At 43.5% G+C, this 19866-nt stretch overlaps 1 protein-coding gene across 5 annotated transcripts in view; it reads right to left on the minus strand.

Annotated features, from left to right (window-relative positions):
• The window catches only part of MEIS1 (Meis homeobox 1), a 139320-nt gene extending 120218 nt beyond the window's left edge, over positions 1-19102 (minus strand). For 4 of the 5 annotated variants that reach the window (XM_066378127.1, XM_066378128.1, XM_066378130.1 and 1 more), the window contains exons 1-6: positions 18160-18942; positions 16092-16318; positions 14141-14282; positions 13565-13615; positions 12735-12785; positions 11181-11327 (exon numbers count right to left, since the gene is read on the minus strand). In XM_066378127.1, the coding sequence (XP_066234224.1) occupies positions 11181-11327; positions 12735-12785; positions 13565-13615; positions 14141-14282; positions 16092-16318; positions 18160-18171 (630 nt within the window). In that variant the 5' untranslated portion in view covers positions 18172-18942. Of the gene's footprint in view, positions 1-11180; positions 11328-12734; positions 12786-13564; positions 13616-14140; positions 14283-16091; positions 16319-18159; positions 18943-18975 lie in introns of those variants that run through there. The other variant, XM_066378129.1, reaches the window with a different exon arrangement.
• Between the last annotated feature and the right edge of the window lie 764 nt (positions 19103-19866).

The raw sequence follows: 19866 nt of genomic DNA on the forward strand, positions 1-19866 counted from the left end.
AATAATGTATTCTATTACTATCCCCATGTTACAGATGCTAAAACTGAGGCCCAAGGAGGTCAAGAGACACCCTCTCACAACACAGCCTAGATTCAATTACCACTGCTCTAATTCTGAAGTGTACGTACCTTATTGGGCTACTGCTGACTAAAAGGCTGTGTGGAGCTGAAAGTTACAATTAGCGCTCTTAATGGCTCCTTTTCTAGTGTTTCTGAAATTTTCTTTATTCTACTTCTAACTCTAAAACCAGAAACCCCACAAGACTGATGTGAGAAGAAAAAAAATTGAGCTAAAAGGTAGTCTTGTATTATTCGACTGCCTTAAAGCACTGTATTTTAGATAAAAGAATCATGGAAATGTACACTTACCACTGATGTCCACTAACAATTAGCAATAGGGCATTTCCCAATTCCCCTGTGGTTTTCTTTCTGGACGCACTTCCAGCTTTTTATATTTTCAATCAACTTTTATTTTTTTTAACATCTGTCATTCCTCTAGGGTCCCTAAATCCTTAAGTTTGCACAATGTTAAATTTGGAGGTAGGGAAAATACTATTTCTTCTTTTATTATTTATCTTGGCAAAATCATCAGAGAGGCCTTTTTCAATGCACCTTGAAATATAATTGGCATTTCTGGTTCCTAGAATGGCCCAGTTTTCTATATTTCAAGGCCTTTAACTGAGAGATCAACCAAAGAAACTGTGAATTCCAGAAGCAGGAGGCCAAGCTGTGCTGCTGGTGCACTTTTTCAGGAATTCCAGCTCATCAGAATGCCACTCTGCAGCCATACCCAAGGCTATAACTCCCGAAGCCATTGGTACTATTTTAACAGTTATAGAGTATTTGGAATAGTAGATGTATACTACAAGTGAAGAAAAGCCCCATAATTGATTTGTTAATGTTTCATCCTCTTCTTTTTTCCTGTTGGCATGTTCTTTACATGCCCTCAATAAATATGAAACACTCAAACAACTCACTGTTAGGGTGGCAAGCAAACCTTAGAATGTCGAAACAGTAGAGGGAAGAACAATGAACCTAATTGAAACAGCAGGGTAATTCGGAAAATAAAATTGATTTGCTACAAATTCCAAATTCCAGAATAAAAATGTTTATACTCTCTCAAATGAAGATTGATCTCAGCTTTGAATAATTATTAGACTAAAAAATACTCGAACAACCACAATACATTTGATATGCACAGAACAAGTATAGTCTCCATGTCTCTATTATTTTGGGCAAGGAAATGCAGGACACAATGAGTCTGATATTTTTCTTGGTGATTTTGTTATTGAGCACAGCTTATAAAATCCTACAATAGGCCAAGCCACCAAATACACACCCAGTCTTAAAACTTCCATGGACAATATTTTCCAGAACATTTAAAACACCTTAAAGGATAGAGAAGCATGCTGAAAGACATGAAGGGGTTAAATTAGTCTGCTATTCAGTATCTTTTTCTTTCCCTTAAATAAATTAATTTATCACCAAGGTCAATTCAAAATGTAAAATTCTTGATTCTTTGGCAGAAGCTAGAGCCAAAAGAACTATGACAATTAAAATGAAAATGGAAAAATGCACTTGCATCTGGAATTATGAAATACAAACATGTAATGACTCTATAAGATGATATTGATCTGGACACTGAGGGTAACCTTATTATCGCCTACTTAGGTCTCTGCCACTATTGGCAGAGAAGCCACCCGTATCTGGCAAAGATAAATTCTATATGCTCTGTAGAGTTACAGCATACTTCCCATATAAATAATGTATACCATACACTGTAAATAAATCATACATTTATCTGAACTGTTCAAGAGTGAAGGGCAGGGTAGCTATTCATGAGATGGAGTCTCCTATGAATGAACAATTTCAAATAAAAGTAACCTTTAATGGTGAGTTAGTTATCACAAAGTTCTTAAACTTACACATTCTTAAGTGGGTGTTTTAAAACAACTCCAGATCAAGTGGGAACTTTCAAGTAAATGCTCCCACTAAACCCAAAATGCCCCATTTAAGTTTGCTGTTAAAGTTTCTATTTTTAGCCCTGGCCGGTTGGCTCAGCGGTAGAGCGTCGGCCTGGCGTGCGGGGGACCTGGGTTCGATTCCCTGCCAGGGCACATAGGAGAAGCGCCCATTTGCTTCTCCACCCCCACCCCCTCCTTCCTCTCTGTCTCTCTCTTCCCCTCCCGCAGCCAAGGCTCCATTGGAGCAAAGATGGCCCGGGCGCTGGGGATGGCTCCTTGGCCTCTGCCCCAGGTGCTAGAGTGGCTCTGGTCTCGGCAGAGCGACGCCCCGGAGGGGCAGAGCATCGCCCCTGGTGGGTGTGCCGGGTGGATCCCGGTCGGGCGCATGCGGGAGTCTGTCTGACTGTCTCTCCCCGTTTCCAGCTTCAGAAAAATACAAAAAAAAAAAAAAAAAGAATAAAGTTTCTATTTTGATTGTAGCACCATAGCTAATAGCATTTTACCTATTTGCTATAATTTTTAACTCTCTCTACACTACGGGTTTTTGATTAGCAATGAAATCACTAGATTTAAAGTGTCATGTAAGAGTTTTTGTCCCATGAAACACACAGGTTTTGTTTGTTTTTTCCTTCAATGTGAAACACTTTAACATTGCACTGAATAGAAAGGTAGACTTGGGGGGGGGGGGGAAGGAGCCCACTTATATCAGTTTGGTAGGACTTACATTGTAAAAATTGTCAGCCCCTCCCCACAGAGGATCCCCCTTTTATAGCCCTATACATACATAAACTATTTCCATTTCTTGCAAATAGTATAAGTATGCCTTTATAAACTCAGACATTATATACCATTTAGCTGAAAATTAAGTCTTCAAACCACTAAGGAATAGTCTCTGAATAACAGAAAACACTATAGGTCACAGTTAATTATAGCTTGTCTATCAAATTAAGTTAATGTTTGAGAACACATCCAAATAGTTATAGAGATATTAAGGAAAGTTTTATGGTCAAAGAAATTCTTATTCATTGAGCTTCTAATATTTTTTAAAGAACAGAAATAAGCCTTTTTCAAGTTAGGATAGGATGAGATAACTCTGAGTTTACATGAAATTGTTCCCTTCATTGTCCTTTGATGACTATATTGATTTCATTATAAAACTTCATTTTCTAGAGTTTCATAATAGTCATAAACACACTTCACTTTAAAGAGTTTCTATGAGACATAATGTGAATGCAAATGCAGAATAAAATGCAAATCATGGAGGTCTGGGACCCAATATGGACTATCAGTTAAAAATACAGTCACTGAAAACAAACATTTAGGTCTTAAGAGGAAGAACACAAAGAGGCTGATATGAATCTCTATATCAAGTATTCATAGCCCTAAGGGAGGCAAACAAGAACAACAGTTCTCAGTTTTTCACCTCATTGTAAAGCACAGGTTGGGAATATTTGATGACTTTGGTTTCCATTCATTCCTGTTCTAAAGTGAGTAACATTTTTCATCTTCTCAGGAAAATAAACCCACCTGTGCGTGATAACCCACAAGGTACTCAGGGAAATGAGACCTAGCAAACTAGTTCAGATCACAGGAATAGGAGGCTTACCAAATGATGGAAAAGTGATCAGAAAAAGAAAGAGCTGTAGTTCTATCTTTCTAAATAATAACCAACAACCCAGATATTTATAATGAATAAATAATAAAGATGCTATCATTCTGCATTGTAAAGAATAAGGCAAAAAAATTTGCAGAAATGGGACTTCACCAGCAACAACAATTCATTCCAAGCCAGCATATATTGTCAAGGAATAATTTTATTATCACTCAAAATCTTATTTATTTACTAACTACTACAATCTAAATGAGATAAAATAATGTATGTTTCAATCCATTGAAAGTTAAAAATTTTATATTGTGTCCGAAAGACATAAGCAGCAAGACTCTAAAATGTTGTTTAAACTTGTTAAACATCATAAAAAGATGTGGTGGTTTTAAAGTATTACTTAGTAAACTTATTAGTAGTAATAGTATTTCCTTTTTGTGAAAAAATGTAATTTTATTTAAGCTTTTTAAAGAACCATAAATTTCACACTCCAGTTTCTTTACCTCAGGATTATAAGTCCTATTAATTATAAATAGTCATGAAAGTATCAAGGAAAGAATCAATGGTAGAAATGTATTTTTGAGGAGTAATGTAAAATTTATTTTTACAACTTATTTACCCTCTTTCTGTTTATAGTAGTACTTATGTCATGGAAAAGCCATCACATGCTTATTGCATATTTTAAAGAGAGTTAATGACTTAGTTCTGGTTATAACTTGTATTTAACTATATATACTCATGATATAAATAAACAGGTGTATAATTCAATAAATGTAGAAATGAGCTAATTTCACCAGAGAATAACTCTTTATGGTATATGTTAAGAATCCTGAACCAAGAAGTACAGAAATAAAAAATAACTTCAAAAAATTTGCACTGTGGTGTTTTCCTTGAACAGGAACATATTTCCTAGATTAAGAAATGCTCTTTGGAAAGAGTGTTCAGAGAGAGTCTAGTAAAGTGTTGCCAATTCCTTTAATTCTGCACACACGAATGCATTAAACTGATTGAAATTGGATTCTAATGACAAATATTTAAATGGATATGTTCTTGTTTATTTCACATGGTATCCTTTACACCATTTATTAAAATGTCAAATTTTTAAGCGTGGGAAATCCAGCAATTGCTCAATACAGGTATACTTCTTGGAGAAGTTGTTTAAACTCCCAGAAGCTTTCCCAAATTTCTATAATCCTGAAATCACAGCATGTTAAATTAAGGATAGAGTGAAAAAGTACTTTTATCTTTTACACTACATACACATACTCATCTGCTTAAATTTTTCAAAAGTGATTTTATACACCCAAGGTTCATTTACAAATATTAATAGTAAAATATCCAAACTGTTACAGAATCCCAAAAGTTAAACTTTGGAATTACTGTTAAAATTCACAGGGGAGGCTGGATTTTATGCTTTAGACTCTAACTTTTGAAACAGGTATTATACCCTGACATTTCCTGATGAGTAAGGAACACCAAACCCTACATGAATTTACCACAGGGTTGTTTTACTTGGGATTTTGATAGCCTTTAAGTCTAACATCTATACAGCTATCAGACACACGGTCACATGTCTTCTACTTTTATTTCTTTATTTGTAAAAAAATACTTCCCCACAGTTTGGGTGTAATTTTAAATATCAATTTTTGCACTTAGGAGAAATGGCAACATTTTTGGTTTCATAACATAAATTCAAGTACTACTTTAATACAAATATGACAGATACCATAATCTAAAAATGGCCATCTAAAATGCTATAGTTGCAAACATTTAAGACTGTATAACAAAAATGACTGAGAATGGTATCAGTTTACTATCCTTCAAGTATCTCCCTGACAATGGAGTCAAATAATGTTGAATTATAGACCTTCTTACAGGAAGTCTTATTTTGTGGTCATTTTTGATCATCTCCCTGCTATTCCCTATAAGGATTTGGTTGAATGCCAGCTTTCCTTTAAAAGTTTCTGTATACATATCTGGATTGTGTTTGATGATTAAACGATCATTTATTAAAACTTTTAGCATTCCACATTTGTTTGACATATTTATGTTTCAGAAGAAAATATTGCTATTGCAATAGAAAAGATAACATTACCAATATGAAAATACTTCATTTGAATTCATGTTGACAGTATTTTCATTTATGACAAGTGTCTTAATATAACTTGTTATGCATTCTTCACAGTTTCTCTCACTCCACCTGCGAGGGGCGGTGAACTGGTTTTATAACAGTAGGCCCCATGGTAATACTTTAGCCTATCTACATGGCCTTAATAAGCCTAAGTTTCTACTATGGGACCACAAATAGTCTTTGTTTTTAAGAGTATGGAGTTTTACTACATAATTTTCCTTCCATCACCAAGCAACAGCTGTGTTTTAAATCTTTGGGACTATGACAAACCTTTTAACATTTAAATATATGAGTGTTTGAAAACATAATGATTTAAAATTTATTTTCAAAGTTGGACAATTATAGCATGATATTTCAGTTACTTTTTTTTTTTTAAAGCAGGGCCCATATTTTAATCCTCTTTTTGCCTTCCCTCTTTTCTTCTTCCTCTACTATTCAAGCTTTTCCATGTTTTCTAATAAAAGTCTCTAAGTTAGGGCCAATAGCAATAGTACACATAACCACTCTATATATTTCCAAATCGTGAGCAATGGAGTCATTCTAGTGAGAGAAAGATTGCTATTTGAGTGACCTATTGCCACAGAGCTAGTTAAATCACTGAACAATAGTTACTGTTATGGGGCTTTACTTTGTACAAAGTAGCATTAGTATCATTGCTTTCCATTAACCATGGAACTTGCACTGGGGACTGAGAAACAGAGAGGAGAGAGAGAGAGAGATACTCTGAAAAGGAATAACTTTTGTAGTATTAGCATTTAGACTTCAAGACATTTAACAATGTGATTGACCTCAACCTATCTGCATATATTCTGCACTTCTTTTTTCTAAAATGTTTTTAAAGAGACCCTATTAAAAATCAATATATCGCTACTCTAAAATTCACACAGAAATACACACTAAAAGCCAATCAGAAAGTAATAATAAAAACACACCTGGTAAACAACTAACTTTTAATTCAAAGGTTTCTTAGCAATAAAGGGCCTAGAATGAACATCCCAATTAGCTAATGTAGTGACAAGCAGTCAACACCTTATTATTTAATCATTAAAGAGAATCTTACTATAATTTCCCTTTGACATATTTCAAAAAAGAAATTAAGAGTGCACCACATGACCCACAACAACAATCAAAAGGAAAGATAGATAATTCTAAGACCCCATCACTTACAAGGACTGTGGACTGAGAGGTTCCAGGATTAAGGCATTAAGTGGGACCCTATGAAGTATTTACAATTTAAATAAGATGTATCTTTCTGTAAACATTTAGAAACAAACTACCTGACAATGGGACCCTTTTCCTGTTTCCTGATATTTGTGTCCAGTTTTCTTACTAGATGAAAATAAATTGTCTGCCTTTCTAGTATTAGCAAATATCCGATGGTCTCGACTTTTTTTTTTTTTTTTTTTCTGAAACAGCAAATCCAATTCATCAAGGGCATTAGGCTGTCCCTTGCCCTTCCGTCCCCATCCCTGACCATAAACTCCACTCCAAAAGAGAAAGTTTAAATATCACTTAGATGCATCCCCACCCCATTTTGCAGGGAGGGATTATTTTCAGTCAAGTACAAGTTCAATTTGATTTTTTTTATTTTAAACTATGTTTTGGAAACAACATTCGGGACATTTAAAACAAAACAATTGCCACCAGGGTTCTCTGGCCCACTTGGGAAGTAAAGTTCACGGTCCCGGGCTGCCCTGCATCCCTGAGGCCAGGAGGCCGGCCTCTCCGGCCTGGGCCTCACCGCCCCGGCAGCCGTCCCCCTCCCCTGGGATCTCACCAGCACTTGGCATTTAACCTGCCTGGCGAGCCTTCTGGTTCCAACTCTGAGAGCCACATTGCTTTTCCCTAGATGTCAAAGACAAATCGGGATTAACATGCAACAAGGCGCCCGGTGCAGCCTGGAAGCCCTTGCCCAAGAGCTGTTAAATGCAGCTTCAGCCGAGGACCCCCCGGAGAGCTGCTGTTGAATAAAAATTGTAATCCAAGGGGACCATTTCTTTGCTTCCCACTGCTTGTGGGAGAAACCGGGCTGGCGCCGAAGCACAGGCCCAGCTATTTCCCGCTCGCTACGAGCAGGCGTGGCCACCCGGGAGGCGGCCTGAGGGGCCCGGAGACCCTTTGCTCTTCTCCCCGCTCTCTCGCTCTCTCTCTTCCCAGTGTTGGAGTGGAAAATGCTTAGATTCAAGGAGTGGCGAGCAACAGACAGCCCTGAGAGGGAAGGCTTCATTCGACGGCTCCTTCTTGGAGCGCGGTCTGGAGTCTGCCCTCTGGGGGCCCAGGGTCTTCCCCGCCTAGCCACTCTGGGCGCCCCCAATTCCACCCTTGACCCTCCCCCCGCCCCAAAACAGGCAACCCTCCTTCCCTCGGACCTGCATCCTTCATCGCCCACCAGGCTCAACCCTCTCCTTGACGCCTCACTCCCAGGCCCCCTTCTACACCCACTCCCGGGTCGCAGCCCGGCTCCCCGCTCTCACCGAGGCTCGGAAATCCCCAGGACCCTAGTCCTCGGGCGTCCGGAGCCTGAGTGCCGAGGCCGCGAACGTGGCGGTCGGGAGAGGGCGCCTGGGAGGGCTGCGTCCGCGGGGACCTCGGGGTCTGGGAGTGGGAGTGAGCGTCAAGACGGGAGGAGGGGGCGGAATCACAGCTTCTACTGGAGTCTTAGTCTGATAAAAATAAACAAACAAATAAATAAATACAAAAACCCCCACAAAACACTACAAGGCCAAGTGGATTTCCACCGATTAGCCTTTCGGGAAACCGGCTGATATCAAACTCGTGGATCCCCGGTCCCTGCGCGGGCGGCAGCCTCCGCGCCCTCCGAGGGAAGAAGTAAAATAAACCGTGCAGCCAGCAGACCCTAGAGACAGAGGGGTTAACGAGCTAACGAGGCCCAGCGCTCGCGCCACGCCTGCAGCATCCAGTTCCACAGCGCACCCTCTGCGGGGACTCAAACTGGCTGGGCCGCATTTGCAGACAGGTGGCGAGGCAGTCTTTCCTGGGTCTGGCCCCAAGGGCGCCGCACCAGGGGTCCAACACCCCCAGGGCCCCGTGAGCTTGTTACAGTCGGGAAAACTGGCGCCCACCTGGCGGCCCTGGTGCCCACCGTCCGAAGCAGGGGACTCCACTCTGCTTCCCAGGCACAGTCCCTCGTGCACCCCGCGCTCTGCGCTCCCCGCTCCAAAGGGAGCCCAGGCGCACTCGCTCCTGGCTCCTGGGCAGCGGTCAATTAGAAAGAACAAACTTGGGTTTGCTGCCCTCTGACCAATTGAGACCTGGGTGAGCCCGAGGGGTCTCGCGAGCGCGCCCACGCCCACGCGCACAGGCCAACAGCGCCACCAGCTCAGCCAAAGCTGCGAAGCCCCCTCAAAAGCCGCGGGGTTGGAGGCACGCTTCTCATTTTATGCGTGTCGGAGGGAGAATAAAACGCCTATTTTCACCCCATAGAAGTGCCTACCAATCTGCCTATCTCAAGTTAAGGTAGTTGGGTAACAAAAGTTTACCGAAGGAGTAGGGGGAAGAAAGTGATGTTATCAATTCTGTATACTCCCCAAATACCCCATAACTTTGGTCCTTTATCTTTGACTTTAATAAAATAATGATTCGTTGAGAAAATGGGGTATAAATCTTCATTTCGGAGGCAATTAAAGTGTTGATTTCATTCATGCCCTTAAGCGATTCTTGTAATTTGCTCAAATAGCTTTATATACCCAGCACTAGAAGCTTTTAGAATCCTATTTTCTAGTTAGGCTCGTTGGATTACGATTTTTATTCAACAGCAGCTACCCGAGGGTTCCTCGGCGGAATGCGTCTTGAACAGCTCTGGGGCGAGGGCTGGCGGGCTGAAGCAGGCGGAAGCCGGCAGCCGGCGGGGTCGAGGGCAGGCCCCACCAGCCCGGCCGCCTGCAGGTTCCCCACCTCGGCAGGGCCGCGCCGGGATTGCTCAGACTGCCAGTCCTGTGCACTCGTCTACACTGCCGAAAGTTTGCAACTTGCCAAATAATAGTAGGGACCCGGCGCTCTGGCACCCTTTAAAGCTCAGGTCAGCCTGCCCTCCACTCCTCCTAAGGAAAAAAGAATTCAGCCTCTGTTGCGAGTTTCCCCAGAATAAGCCAAGCTGGGGCTTTATTTTAAGGAGGTGATTTGGAGAGAAGAAAACTTTAAGATGCCACCAAGATCGAGGAGTCGGGCACTTGGACAGGATAGCCGCTTGGCCAACAGCAGTCAGTGCAGAGCCTGCAAGGCAAGCTGCATGGCTGGCGGTCCTTCGGCTTAACAAAGGCAGGCGGATCTCTCCCCCAAGACGGGACTCACGTGCCAAGTCAGAAAGAGAAACAACTCCAGGCCTTCACTTCTATTTGGAGAGAGGGAGGAGGCCCGCAACCCAAATCTCTAGACGCGTTGCAACAATTCGCAACGGAGAGCTGTCGTGAGCCCTGTTTTATCCCACCCACTCCTCACTTTTCACTTTCATGCTATTTTTGCAACTCCTTCGGACCAATCCAGAGACACAGTGACTGAACAGAGAGACACTGGGAGCAAACAGTGGTGTTAGGGTGGGAGAGAGACGCACACACACACACCCCAGCAAGTCCAAATAAAAGTCGTCCCCACTTAGCAACGCAGCGGAAGAAGGGCCTAGGAGGAGGACGGGAGAAGAGGGTGCAAAGCAAGCAAAAGCGGACAGTTGAGAGTCAAGGTGGCGCGAGGTCCCCCACCCGCCACACCGAGGGGGAGTTGCAGAGATGCCCTGCTGCTGATACTTCCAAAAGCTGCCAACCCAGAGGGCCCAAAGCACGTACCAGCTGGAGGATGAGTGAAAAGAAGAGGAGAAAAGTCCGTATTTATCTGTTTTTATACCCTCGGCCTGGTCTTATTTTTTCTAGGAAGTACAATAAAATGGGCGAGTTTGCAGCAAGCACTGCACAAAGCAATGTTCAGTGAGGTCTAGAAGCGTTCGGCCGAGGAAAACTGACAAGACAGGCTAATGAACCGTACAGACAGGGAGAAAACAGCCAGCATTTGCTAGATTTCAAACCCTTGCTGTCTTTCTTAGACCACCTATCTTGGGTTTATTCCTAATAAATAAGAAATAAGCAGACCCTACACTTTTCTTTTCTTCAAGAGAGAAAGGGGTGGGAGAATGCTCCAGAACAAAGCCCTACAATCAGAGGTGGTCACTGGCAGTTAACACTCCCATTATTATAGAGGGTAAATAAAATAAAGACAAAAATTAAAAGCGACAAGAAACAGGTCAAGTTTGCAGGCAGAGCTTTTACAAGCTCATCTCTCTAGGTCGAATCCCAGAGCCAGCCATAATGAAGCAATAATAGTCACATTATTCAAAAATTTTCATTTCGATGGAAATGTATCTAAAAGGGACTTAATCAAATGCAAATAATAAAAGGAGGTGGTAGTGACCCAGCAAGCAATATACATACAGATTTTTTTTTTTCCCAGGGATGTTGAAATTGAAAAGGACATACCTGGTCGGTTAGATTTGCTGATCTTGTTATATCTTCACTGTCTGATTTTGAGCCTCCTTCTCTATCGTCTATCACCAAATCGATAGGCATTTTCCCTTTTAAACAGCTAATATACCGGTGGCAGAAATTGTCACATAATTCGTGTACCTACATTATGACAGAAATAAAAAAATGGAAATATAATCAGGAGTGCATAAATGACATTGACAAGTGAAATCCACCCCCTTTGTGAGATGCAAACTTCCAAATAGGGGAAACACAGGGCAGTTGTCCTCCAGAGACCCCTAGATGCATCCAGAATTAGGAATAACTTTCTTTTCTTGCAAAATAGAGATATCCCAGAAAATTGACAGTGACAAGATGATTCACAGGCTACAACATATTCAACACCCGTGTTAAATTCATCTGCTTCCAGGGCTGTGGCCATTAGAGAGGTGACCTGCATGGGTGACATTTAAGGTAAACTATATAATTTCATCTAGTTACTTTATTATAGGTCGTCTTCCAAACGTGTCTAAGGAAAAATATATACACAGATATATAATATTGAATATATATTATATTCTAAGGACCAGTACTCTGGTGGCATATGCCTGACAACCCAAGGCCCTATAATATTTGTAACTAGGGTTTTGATCCATAAGAAGAATATTTTAGGATATTTTTTAAAAAATAAGAGGAAATAAAATGGCCATGACTCATGATATGGAAAAAAAATAACCGACAGCTACAAAAATGTATCAGATTATTATTATTTTTTTTAAGGAAAAAGATGCTTCAAAACATTTAGGTGTACACAAGTGGAGTTGTCTCTTGCAGGCCCCAGTCATCACTAACATGGAAAAATTCACAAGAAACTCCAGTGTGCTTGCAATTTAATGTTAGTTTGAATTACAATGCATCAAGTTTTTTATTGCTGAGATTTAGAGAACAGCTAGCAAAACTGCGATATCCCACACCTTTCTTGAGTGTGAAGGTAGGGTGTGTTCAGGATTCGCAGATTCAAGAAATTGACACAACTATCAACTCTGCTTTGTTTCTGTAAAACGTTTAATGTGTCTCTCCCACCACCTCCTCCAGACTCCCTGTCCGCTCCCCCCCCCCCCCCCAGCCTCTCCTGTGTCTGACCTGGGGCTGCTCTCAGCCTGTCTTCCAGAAACTCACTAAACTAAACAAAACTTCCCCCCTCACAGAGGTAGCAAAGAAGAGGAGGAAGAGGAAGATAAGAGACCGCAAAGGTATAACCTGTGAAGCAACTCACAAAAGCATTCTAAACATCAAGGGGGATGCATAGAATTGCAACTATTTGTACAAGCCAGCAAGGTATTAAGAATGAATACAAGGCTAGGGCATTTGTGGTAGGTTTTAGTGGCTGAAATTGTAATTAAACTGCAAAGAGAAATGGACGTTAAGATTGGCCTTGACACTAATTACCAGAAAGAAAGACATTTATGCAAATGTTTCAGAAGCCTGAACTTCAGCCATTCTGAACCTTCCCCCACCCTGTCTGTTTGGGGGTGAGGGGGCAAAAGAAAAAGAGGCTAGAGAAATTACCTTCTCTAATTCCAACAGATGAAACCTTAATACTTGTATGGCTTGAATCATCTGCAAAGACACAAAAAGAATGAGTACCCCATTCCTAGTTTGCAGAAAATTGGCTGTCACAGCTCTAGCATCTCCAGCCCTCCTCCTCCCCCCAGTAAATAGAGTTATTTTGATTTATGGCAATAACACTAAAACTTAATAGCAGCGACTGGGTACCATCTAGAGGTTTATATTTCTTAAGGAGAAAAAAAAATAGCTAAAACAACAACAAAGCATCTAAGTGGGGATCATAAACACTCTCCTCCCCCATGGCTCTCTCCCCTTTCTGAGCTCCACCGCCCCCACCCCATCCCTGGACTAGATGTTTCCTTGGAAGGTGTGCACAGAAAATAGTCCAGATAGTCCCCAAACTGTGGCTGTTAGCACTGCAAACTTTCTGCTGCCTTCTGCACACCTTTCAAGCAAACTATTGGTTTGGGGGCTCTTGCCCGGTCGCTGCCCTCGTGACGCGACTTTGAGCGCTGGGAAGTCCGCAAAGTTTAAGCACACACGCTGACAGGCCCGGAGATAAATCCCCGTGCTGATTAGAGCTGCGCTGCCCGGCTGTCATAAAAAACAAAAGCTCGCGTTTCTCCGCGCCGCTTAGCCAGCCCCTCTCCAGATAAATTTATTTCCCGGGGATCTTGTCCCGGACCACTTGTCCGTGGACGGGGAACATTTGCAGCCGACCTGCAGCGGCAGCGGGAAGGCCCGTCTACAAACCTCAAGGCTTTCAAAGCAAAAGCTGGGGGGCTGGAGAGAGGAGAGCTAGGGAAGGGGGGTAAGGGGTCTGCTCTTACCAAGTTATCCAGTTCTGGATTAGAAGAAAATAGAGGTTTTTCTGCGCGAATCTAAATACAAGTGAAAAAGCAAGGGGGGGGGGGGGGGAGAAAGAAACATTTGAAATCTGGTTGCCTTCCTAGTTTCTTGCCTCATTACACTGTCGGGGGTCGGCTGTAACCTCCGGGAGGGACTCGGTGACACCGAGTCTGTCCCGGGCAGAAATACTTCAACGTGAATCAAATTAGCCGAAAACAAGCCCAGAGTTCACGGTGACTTCTACCAGCAGCTAAGCTACTACTACAGGAGGCTGCTCAGCTCGCCAAGTCCAGGCAGCTCCAGCGCGTGGTGTTTCTGATTTCATTTTATAAAGGGAGCTTTCTGCGTTAGGTTATGGAGCTTGAGTTGGGATGGACATGGGCGATTTTGAGTCACCCGCAGACACTTAATATAGGAAGAAAATCTCAGGGTAGTTGTAACAAGCAGGGCTTAGGGTGGACTATTTGCTAGTTACTCTTGCAAATATGCTGGGTAAGGGGAGGGAGGTCCCTATTTTTTTTTCCCCCTTTTACTTTTTAAACATTTATTTTGCTGACCTGTTTGGCGAACACGGCTATATCTTCATTGAATGACTCTGACGAGCAGACGTCCCCGCCCGCCACCCCCGGTTCGCGGGGGGTACAAGTAGCTAATTCACATTTCTCAAAAATCAGTGCTAAGAGAGGGAAGAGGGGGTGTCTGCAAGAAAATACAACAGTCACAAACAACACAATGGTTAGTCCCGAGTCAGGGAAAAAGGACGCCCAAGAAAAGCAACCGGCGGAGCTGGAGGCAGGGACCCCCTCCCTGATTTTGTCATCTACTTTTTTCCTTCCCTCATTCCCCCGCACCCAGGTGACTGCTCAGCTCCCTTCCCTCTTAGGGCCTCCAAGTTGGAGGCCCTAAGCCACGGACTGTATCTGAGGATCGGTTCAGTTTATCTGGCCGGAGAAATTGGTAACATTTGCTAAGGATAAAACGCAAGCGGTTCCAGCAGCCATTTTGAATTAAGTTTCCCACCCGACAAGCCCTCGTCCCTCGGCTGCACATCTAGGACCTGAAGGACGAGAGAGGCGCTGGGCGCAGGGGCTGGGAGAGCTCGTTCTAGTGGGCGCCGCCAAGGCAGCCTCGCAGAGCCCAGGCTGGTGATCTCTCGGTGGCAGGCGCTCAGCTAACTTGGGAAAAGGACCTCTAAGACTGCGGGACCCGCTGTCAGGGGGCTGCACCTACCGATCCCCACCCCACGACCCTAGGAGAGCGAGGAAGCGCCTCCTTGGCTCCCTGCACAGTGTCCCTCCCTTCGCCGGCGACCTCACCACCCCCCAAATAAAGTTTCTTTCAATGGTCTTGCAGGAAAGCCTTTCATTTTGTCTCTGCGGAATGGCAAGGAAGCTAGTGCTGCCAGGGGCCTAGATGTCGCTTATCTCAGCCCATAAAAGAAAGAAAGAAAGAAAAAATCTTCTTCCAGTACCCAAGGAGGTGTCTCAAGTCTTTTATTAGCTCTCACAGCCCAGCTGGGAATTTAACAGTTTGGGGTCCTTTTCAAAGCTTCCCCAAATGTTCTGTCCCAGAGGCTGAACCATTTGCAGTTAATGCTCCAGAGAGAACGCTGGGATTTAAACAAGCCCATCGCACAGGGACCAGAAAAATAAAGCAGAAAGGGTGTGCAGCTGGAGAGGGTCGGTGTTGCACGATATTTTTAAAAGAAGAAATAAAAGTTGTTGCAAAGTCAAAAGAGGTCCCCAAATTCATCAGCACACAGTAGGCACCAGGGACTTTCAAAGGATTTTACCAGCCCAGGGTCTAATGGAATGGCCGGGAGAACACGGTGTGAACCGCAGCCAGAAAACAACATGGCCCATAGCACCCCGCATCTACTTCTAAATCCTGCAGGTTTCGCCTTTGATCACAAAGTACTAAAACAACTATAAGTTTCTTAATGTCTTTAACAATTCAGATCGAACTCCTGTCCGTGACTACAGTGGTAAAACTTTCTAAATGCAAAGCCTGTTCCTCTTGCCTGACCTGCAACTGTCCTCCCTTGATTTTATTGTGCGGTGGCAGAGCCAGAATACGGTTGCTGAGTAAACTTAGCAAGTCAGAACAATCAGTGGCTTAAAAGATTTTCTCTTAAACTAAAAGTTTCGTTCCAACACAAAGGCGCCTACAGTTAGAAACCCCCAACGCTTTCCCAGCGCAGTGGAGCGAGCCAGGACTCCAGCAAGCCCAGAGAGGACGAAGGAGCTTGGGCAACTTCTCCTGCACGGCGACCCCTTCTCGGGCATGGCCTCGGTAGAGCCGGATGCTGGGTGGACACGGAACGCGCGTGGAGAGGGTGGCGTCCGGGATGACAGGTAGCATCCCCAATTCTCCATGCAATGCGAATGAAAACTCACCAAGTAATGTACCTCCAGTCTAGAGAGCTCTGGCTTTCCCCTTACCGAGGGCAAAAGGAAAGAGGGGAAGCACCAAATCTCAGCTATTTAACCTGCTGCCCATTGTACCTACCCATAAATGGCATCTTTATCTCTCTTTAAAGCGTCATTGACGGAGGAACCCATGCTGGGGGCCATGGCGTTGGTGTGAGCTGTGTGCGGGTACTGATGCGAGTGCAGAGGAGGCCCGTGGTTCAGGTGGTGGACCGGCTGCATGGATCTGGCCGCATGCGGGTCCCCATACATCGTGGAAGGGATGCCTACTCCATCCATGCCCCCGTAATGGGGTAGATCGTCGTACTGCATGACAAACAGGAGAGAAACAAGGTTCAGAAGGCCAGGCAGGCAAATGTGGGAGGACGGCAGGGTACAGAGCTTATATAATGTCAGTCCAACTGGGTCCTTCAACCTGGAATTCGGTGGCCTTGCATCTCTAAAGTAGAGATATTTTATTTAAAAAATCAATTTTAAAGTAAAATTCTAGGATTCTCAGTGAGACTCATCTAGGATAAATGGTCTTGCCCTAACTTGTGTCCCTATCAACTAGTTCATAAATTCAGAATCCTTCAGCAAGAAGGTAAGGAAAGAAAGGAGGCATTCTCCCGGAGGGTGGAAGGTAAAACATGCATGTCTCTATAGGAGGAAATTCAAAATCACAATAATAAAAGGTGCCACACAGTGCAGCAAACCCACCTAGTTTCACAGCCCCTTCTCATGAGGGGGAGTTAAAAAAAGTTAGGGTGGGAATAGCTACTCCAAGCACGTGAATTCAGACAGACTTAATATTTTATTTCCCTGCCTGCAAGAGCTTAGGCATTCCTGCAAGAAACTGAATTTCCTTTGCTTTCTAAGACAAACTCTGCTACATTATACAAAACTGGCCTCCTTTTAAATGAAACTCAAAGAAGGGCAGCTTTTCTAGTAGTACATTACAGTTGAATTTAGAATTGGGCAATTTCTATTCCAATGGTAAAGAAAATCTATAGTTGGAAGTTAGTTATTCTGTTTACTCCTGCGAACTTTCTCCACAGACTAGAAGTCAGCAAGGCAAATGGTACTCATCAGTTTTAAAGCAAATTCAACACAAATGCACATACAACTTCCCATCTTCCTCATCTAGAAAAACTACTTTCATATTGATCGGCATTATTTTTGTGTGCACAATTTAGCTATTTAGATTTTTCTCATTGGTTCATTCTAGGCAAGTTTTTTTCCCCTCAAGATCTGAAGGCTTCGGGAGTGAAATGATTTTCAAAGAAAAGAGGAATTGCCACTTCCATCTCCTGAGAGCCAGAGGTGTGAAAAGAGTTTGGAAGAACGCTGACATTTGCCTGAACCAAAGGAGCAAAGAAAAATGTGTCAGCCTAGTAACTTTCTTTTGCAAACAGGGCTTTGAGGGCCACCATACAAATTATGCAAGAAAGGCTTTTTGTAGACCCCCCTTTCTTTTAAGAAACTACCTCAGTTGGGTTGTCATTGTCTCACATTACTTTCACTATGTTTCCATTCAAATAGGAATATTGGGGAAATTAGTATTGCATTTTAAAAGTGAGTAGCTGTGTGCTAAGTATCCAATTAGTGGAGAGCTTGTCTAAGATAAACTTTCTAAGTATTACCTTGCATAAAAATCCTTGCACATTAAAATTACTTTTAAAAGATGAATGTTTCCTGACCCCCTAAAAAACATTGTACTATGACAAAGTTATTTGCTTTAAAAAAATAAATACTTCTAATAATATTAAAGATGAGCATAATCAATAACGTATCAGAAGTTTCTAGCTGTCCATTTAGTTTAAAAATAGCTCAAAACTTCTGCTCTCTGAACACTCATATTATAGCATTAAGTATCTAGCATTATTTGTTTGGTTTTTATTTTATTTAAACAGATGATTGCCCAAGCTTGTATTTTTATTTATATAGCTGCTCGTTAGGAATCTATAGAAAACTTGATTACTCAAATTAACATGTAACATACATAAGTCCACAAAAGCATTGAATAAATACTCTCGCTTTAGGCCATGGCTTTAGGAGCCTCATTCAAAAAGACAGAGAGGAAAAAAGGAAACTTTTTAGCTGTGTCTTTCAGCCACGTTTCAATTTAATCTCACATTTGAGTTCCACAATTGTTTTTTAATACGTACCCTTTGCGCCATCGGCCTCCCTGGCTCCCTTCCTAGTTCAACTTCTAATATATCCTCTTTAAGGCCAGTGTGAAAGGAAACAAGCACGCAAACTCCCCCGGAAAAAAATTTTAAGAAGCAGGACGAAAAATCCCTTAATGTCTCCAGCAACGTGAGCTACTAGTCCCAGATCTTCGGTCTACGGGACCTGAAGCAAAGCGCCCGAGTCACTGAGCATAAAAGCGCTCCGTTTCCAAGACAGCAGCGGGGGCAAAGGAAAAAAAAAAAAAAAAAAGAAAAAGAAAAAAAAAAAAAGAAAAAAGAAAGAAAAAAAAAAGCAGATCTTCTCTCCCCCAAAAAATCAGTTTAAAAAAAAAAAAAAAAAGAGCGCCCCTCAGACCCAACTACCAAATCTCATGGCTTTCTGCCACTCCGGCTGTCAATCACAGGCGAGGTTGTCAACGTGGTGAATGAATGATCATCCGCTCTGTCTTCTTCTGGTCAGAACACCTCAAATGTTAATATTCAAATGCACAAAGCCCTAGCGCTCGCTTCCCTTGAATCAGTCCTAATTCCTAATCAGTTTCTCTCTTCTCTCGCTCGCTCGCTCTTTCTCTTTCTCTCTCTCTCCCTCTTTGCAACTGCTGCACTGGAGAGAGATTAGAGGAGGAGGGTTGAAAAAAATGTCTGAGTTTGTCTTAAAGGAGCCACAATCGATGCCGCCCGCTTGCAGTCCCCGTGCGTGTGTAAAGTGTGTGTTGCACAGGCGGAGAGGTGGATTCCGACCAGAATGCTAGAACCCGGAAGTAGTGGTGGCCATAACAGGTCGCGTCTTACACAATGCATTGGGCTGCAGCAAGTAGGCTCCTCGGCAGGGGTGGGTGCGCGAAGCGAGCTCCGGCCGCACTGGAGAGGCTGAGAGGCGCTCCATTAAATCGCACGCCCAGGCACAAACACCCACACTCCCAGGGCACACGCGCACAAACACGGCCAGCAGATTCCGGCTGCCGGCTTTATTTTCCGTATTTTTTTCTCTCCCTCCCCCTCCAGACTCTCTCCCAAAGCCGACGCTTTAAATAAATTGGGAATAAACGCGGGGCAGGCAGCAGCGGGAGTTATTTTGTACAGAGCTCTGCGCATTGACTTCATGACTTTCCTCGAAATTATTGGGGTCTGCCAGTATTTTTTCAGGGCGGAAGGGGGTGATTCGAAAGTACTGGATTCTCGGAACTAAAGACTCTAAGTCGGAAAGTCAAAAAGGAAGCAGGGAGAAGCAGGAGCAAGGCTGGGAAAGGCTCTGCTAAGGAGTCCCGAGAACGGGGGGGGTGGAGATGGCTGGAGCTTTCTGCAAATCCAGCTTAGTTTTTTGCTGTCAGAGATAGACACCCGGTCCAAGGAGAGGAAATGCTTGCATTTTCTCACTTTGGGGTCTGGACGCCCCCACCTCCTAGCCCTGGAGACCCCCCAGTTCCAACCGTGGCGTCCTGCGCGAAGTGAGAGAGGAAGGGAGGGAACAATGAGCTGAGAGCCGGGAATGTGCCCCCAGCGCCTGTTTACAAACACGAAGCTATTTATGATCGCCGGAAAGCGAAACCCGACGCGGGTTCGGAGCAGCCCAGACCTCGCGGGCGGAGCCGGGGCCGAGGCGCCGCTGAGAGGGAGGCTTTTTCTCCTATCCTCTCCGGGCGAAGCGGCCGTGCGCCCAGGGCGCGGCGCGGCAGGGCCGGT

Source organism: Saccopteryx leptura, chromosome 3, assembly GCF_036850995.1.
Source record: "Saccopteryx leptura isolate mSacLep1 chromosome 3, mSacLep1_pri_phased_curated, whole genome shotgun sequence".
NCBI classification, from domain to species: domain Eukaryota; kingdom Metazoa; phylum Chordata; class Mammalia; order Chiroptera; family Emballonuridae; genus Saccopteryx; species Saccopteryx leptura.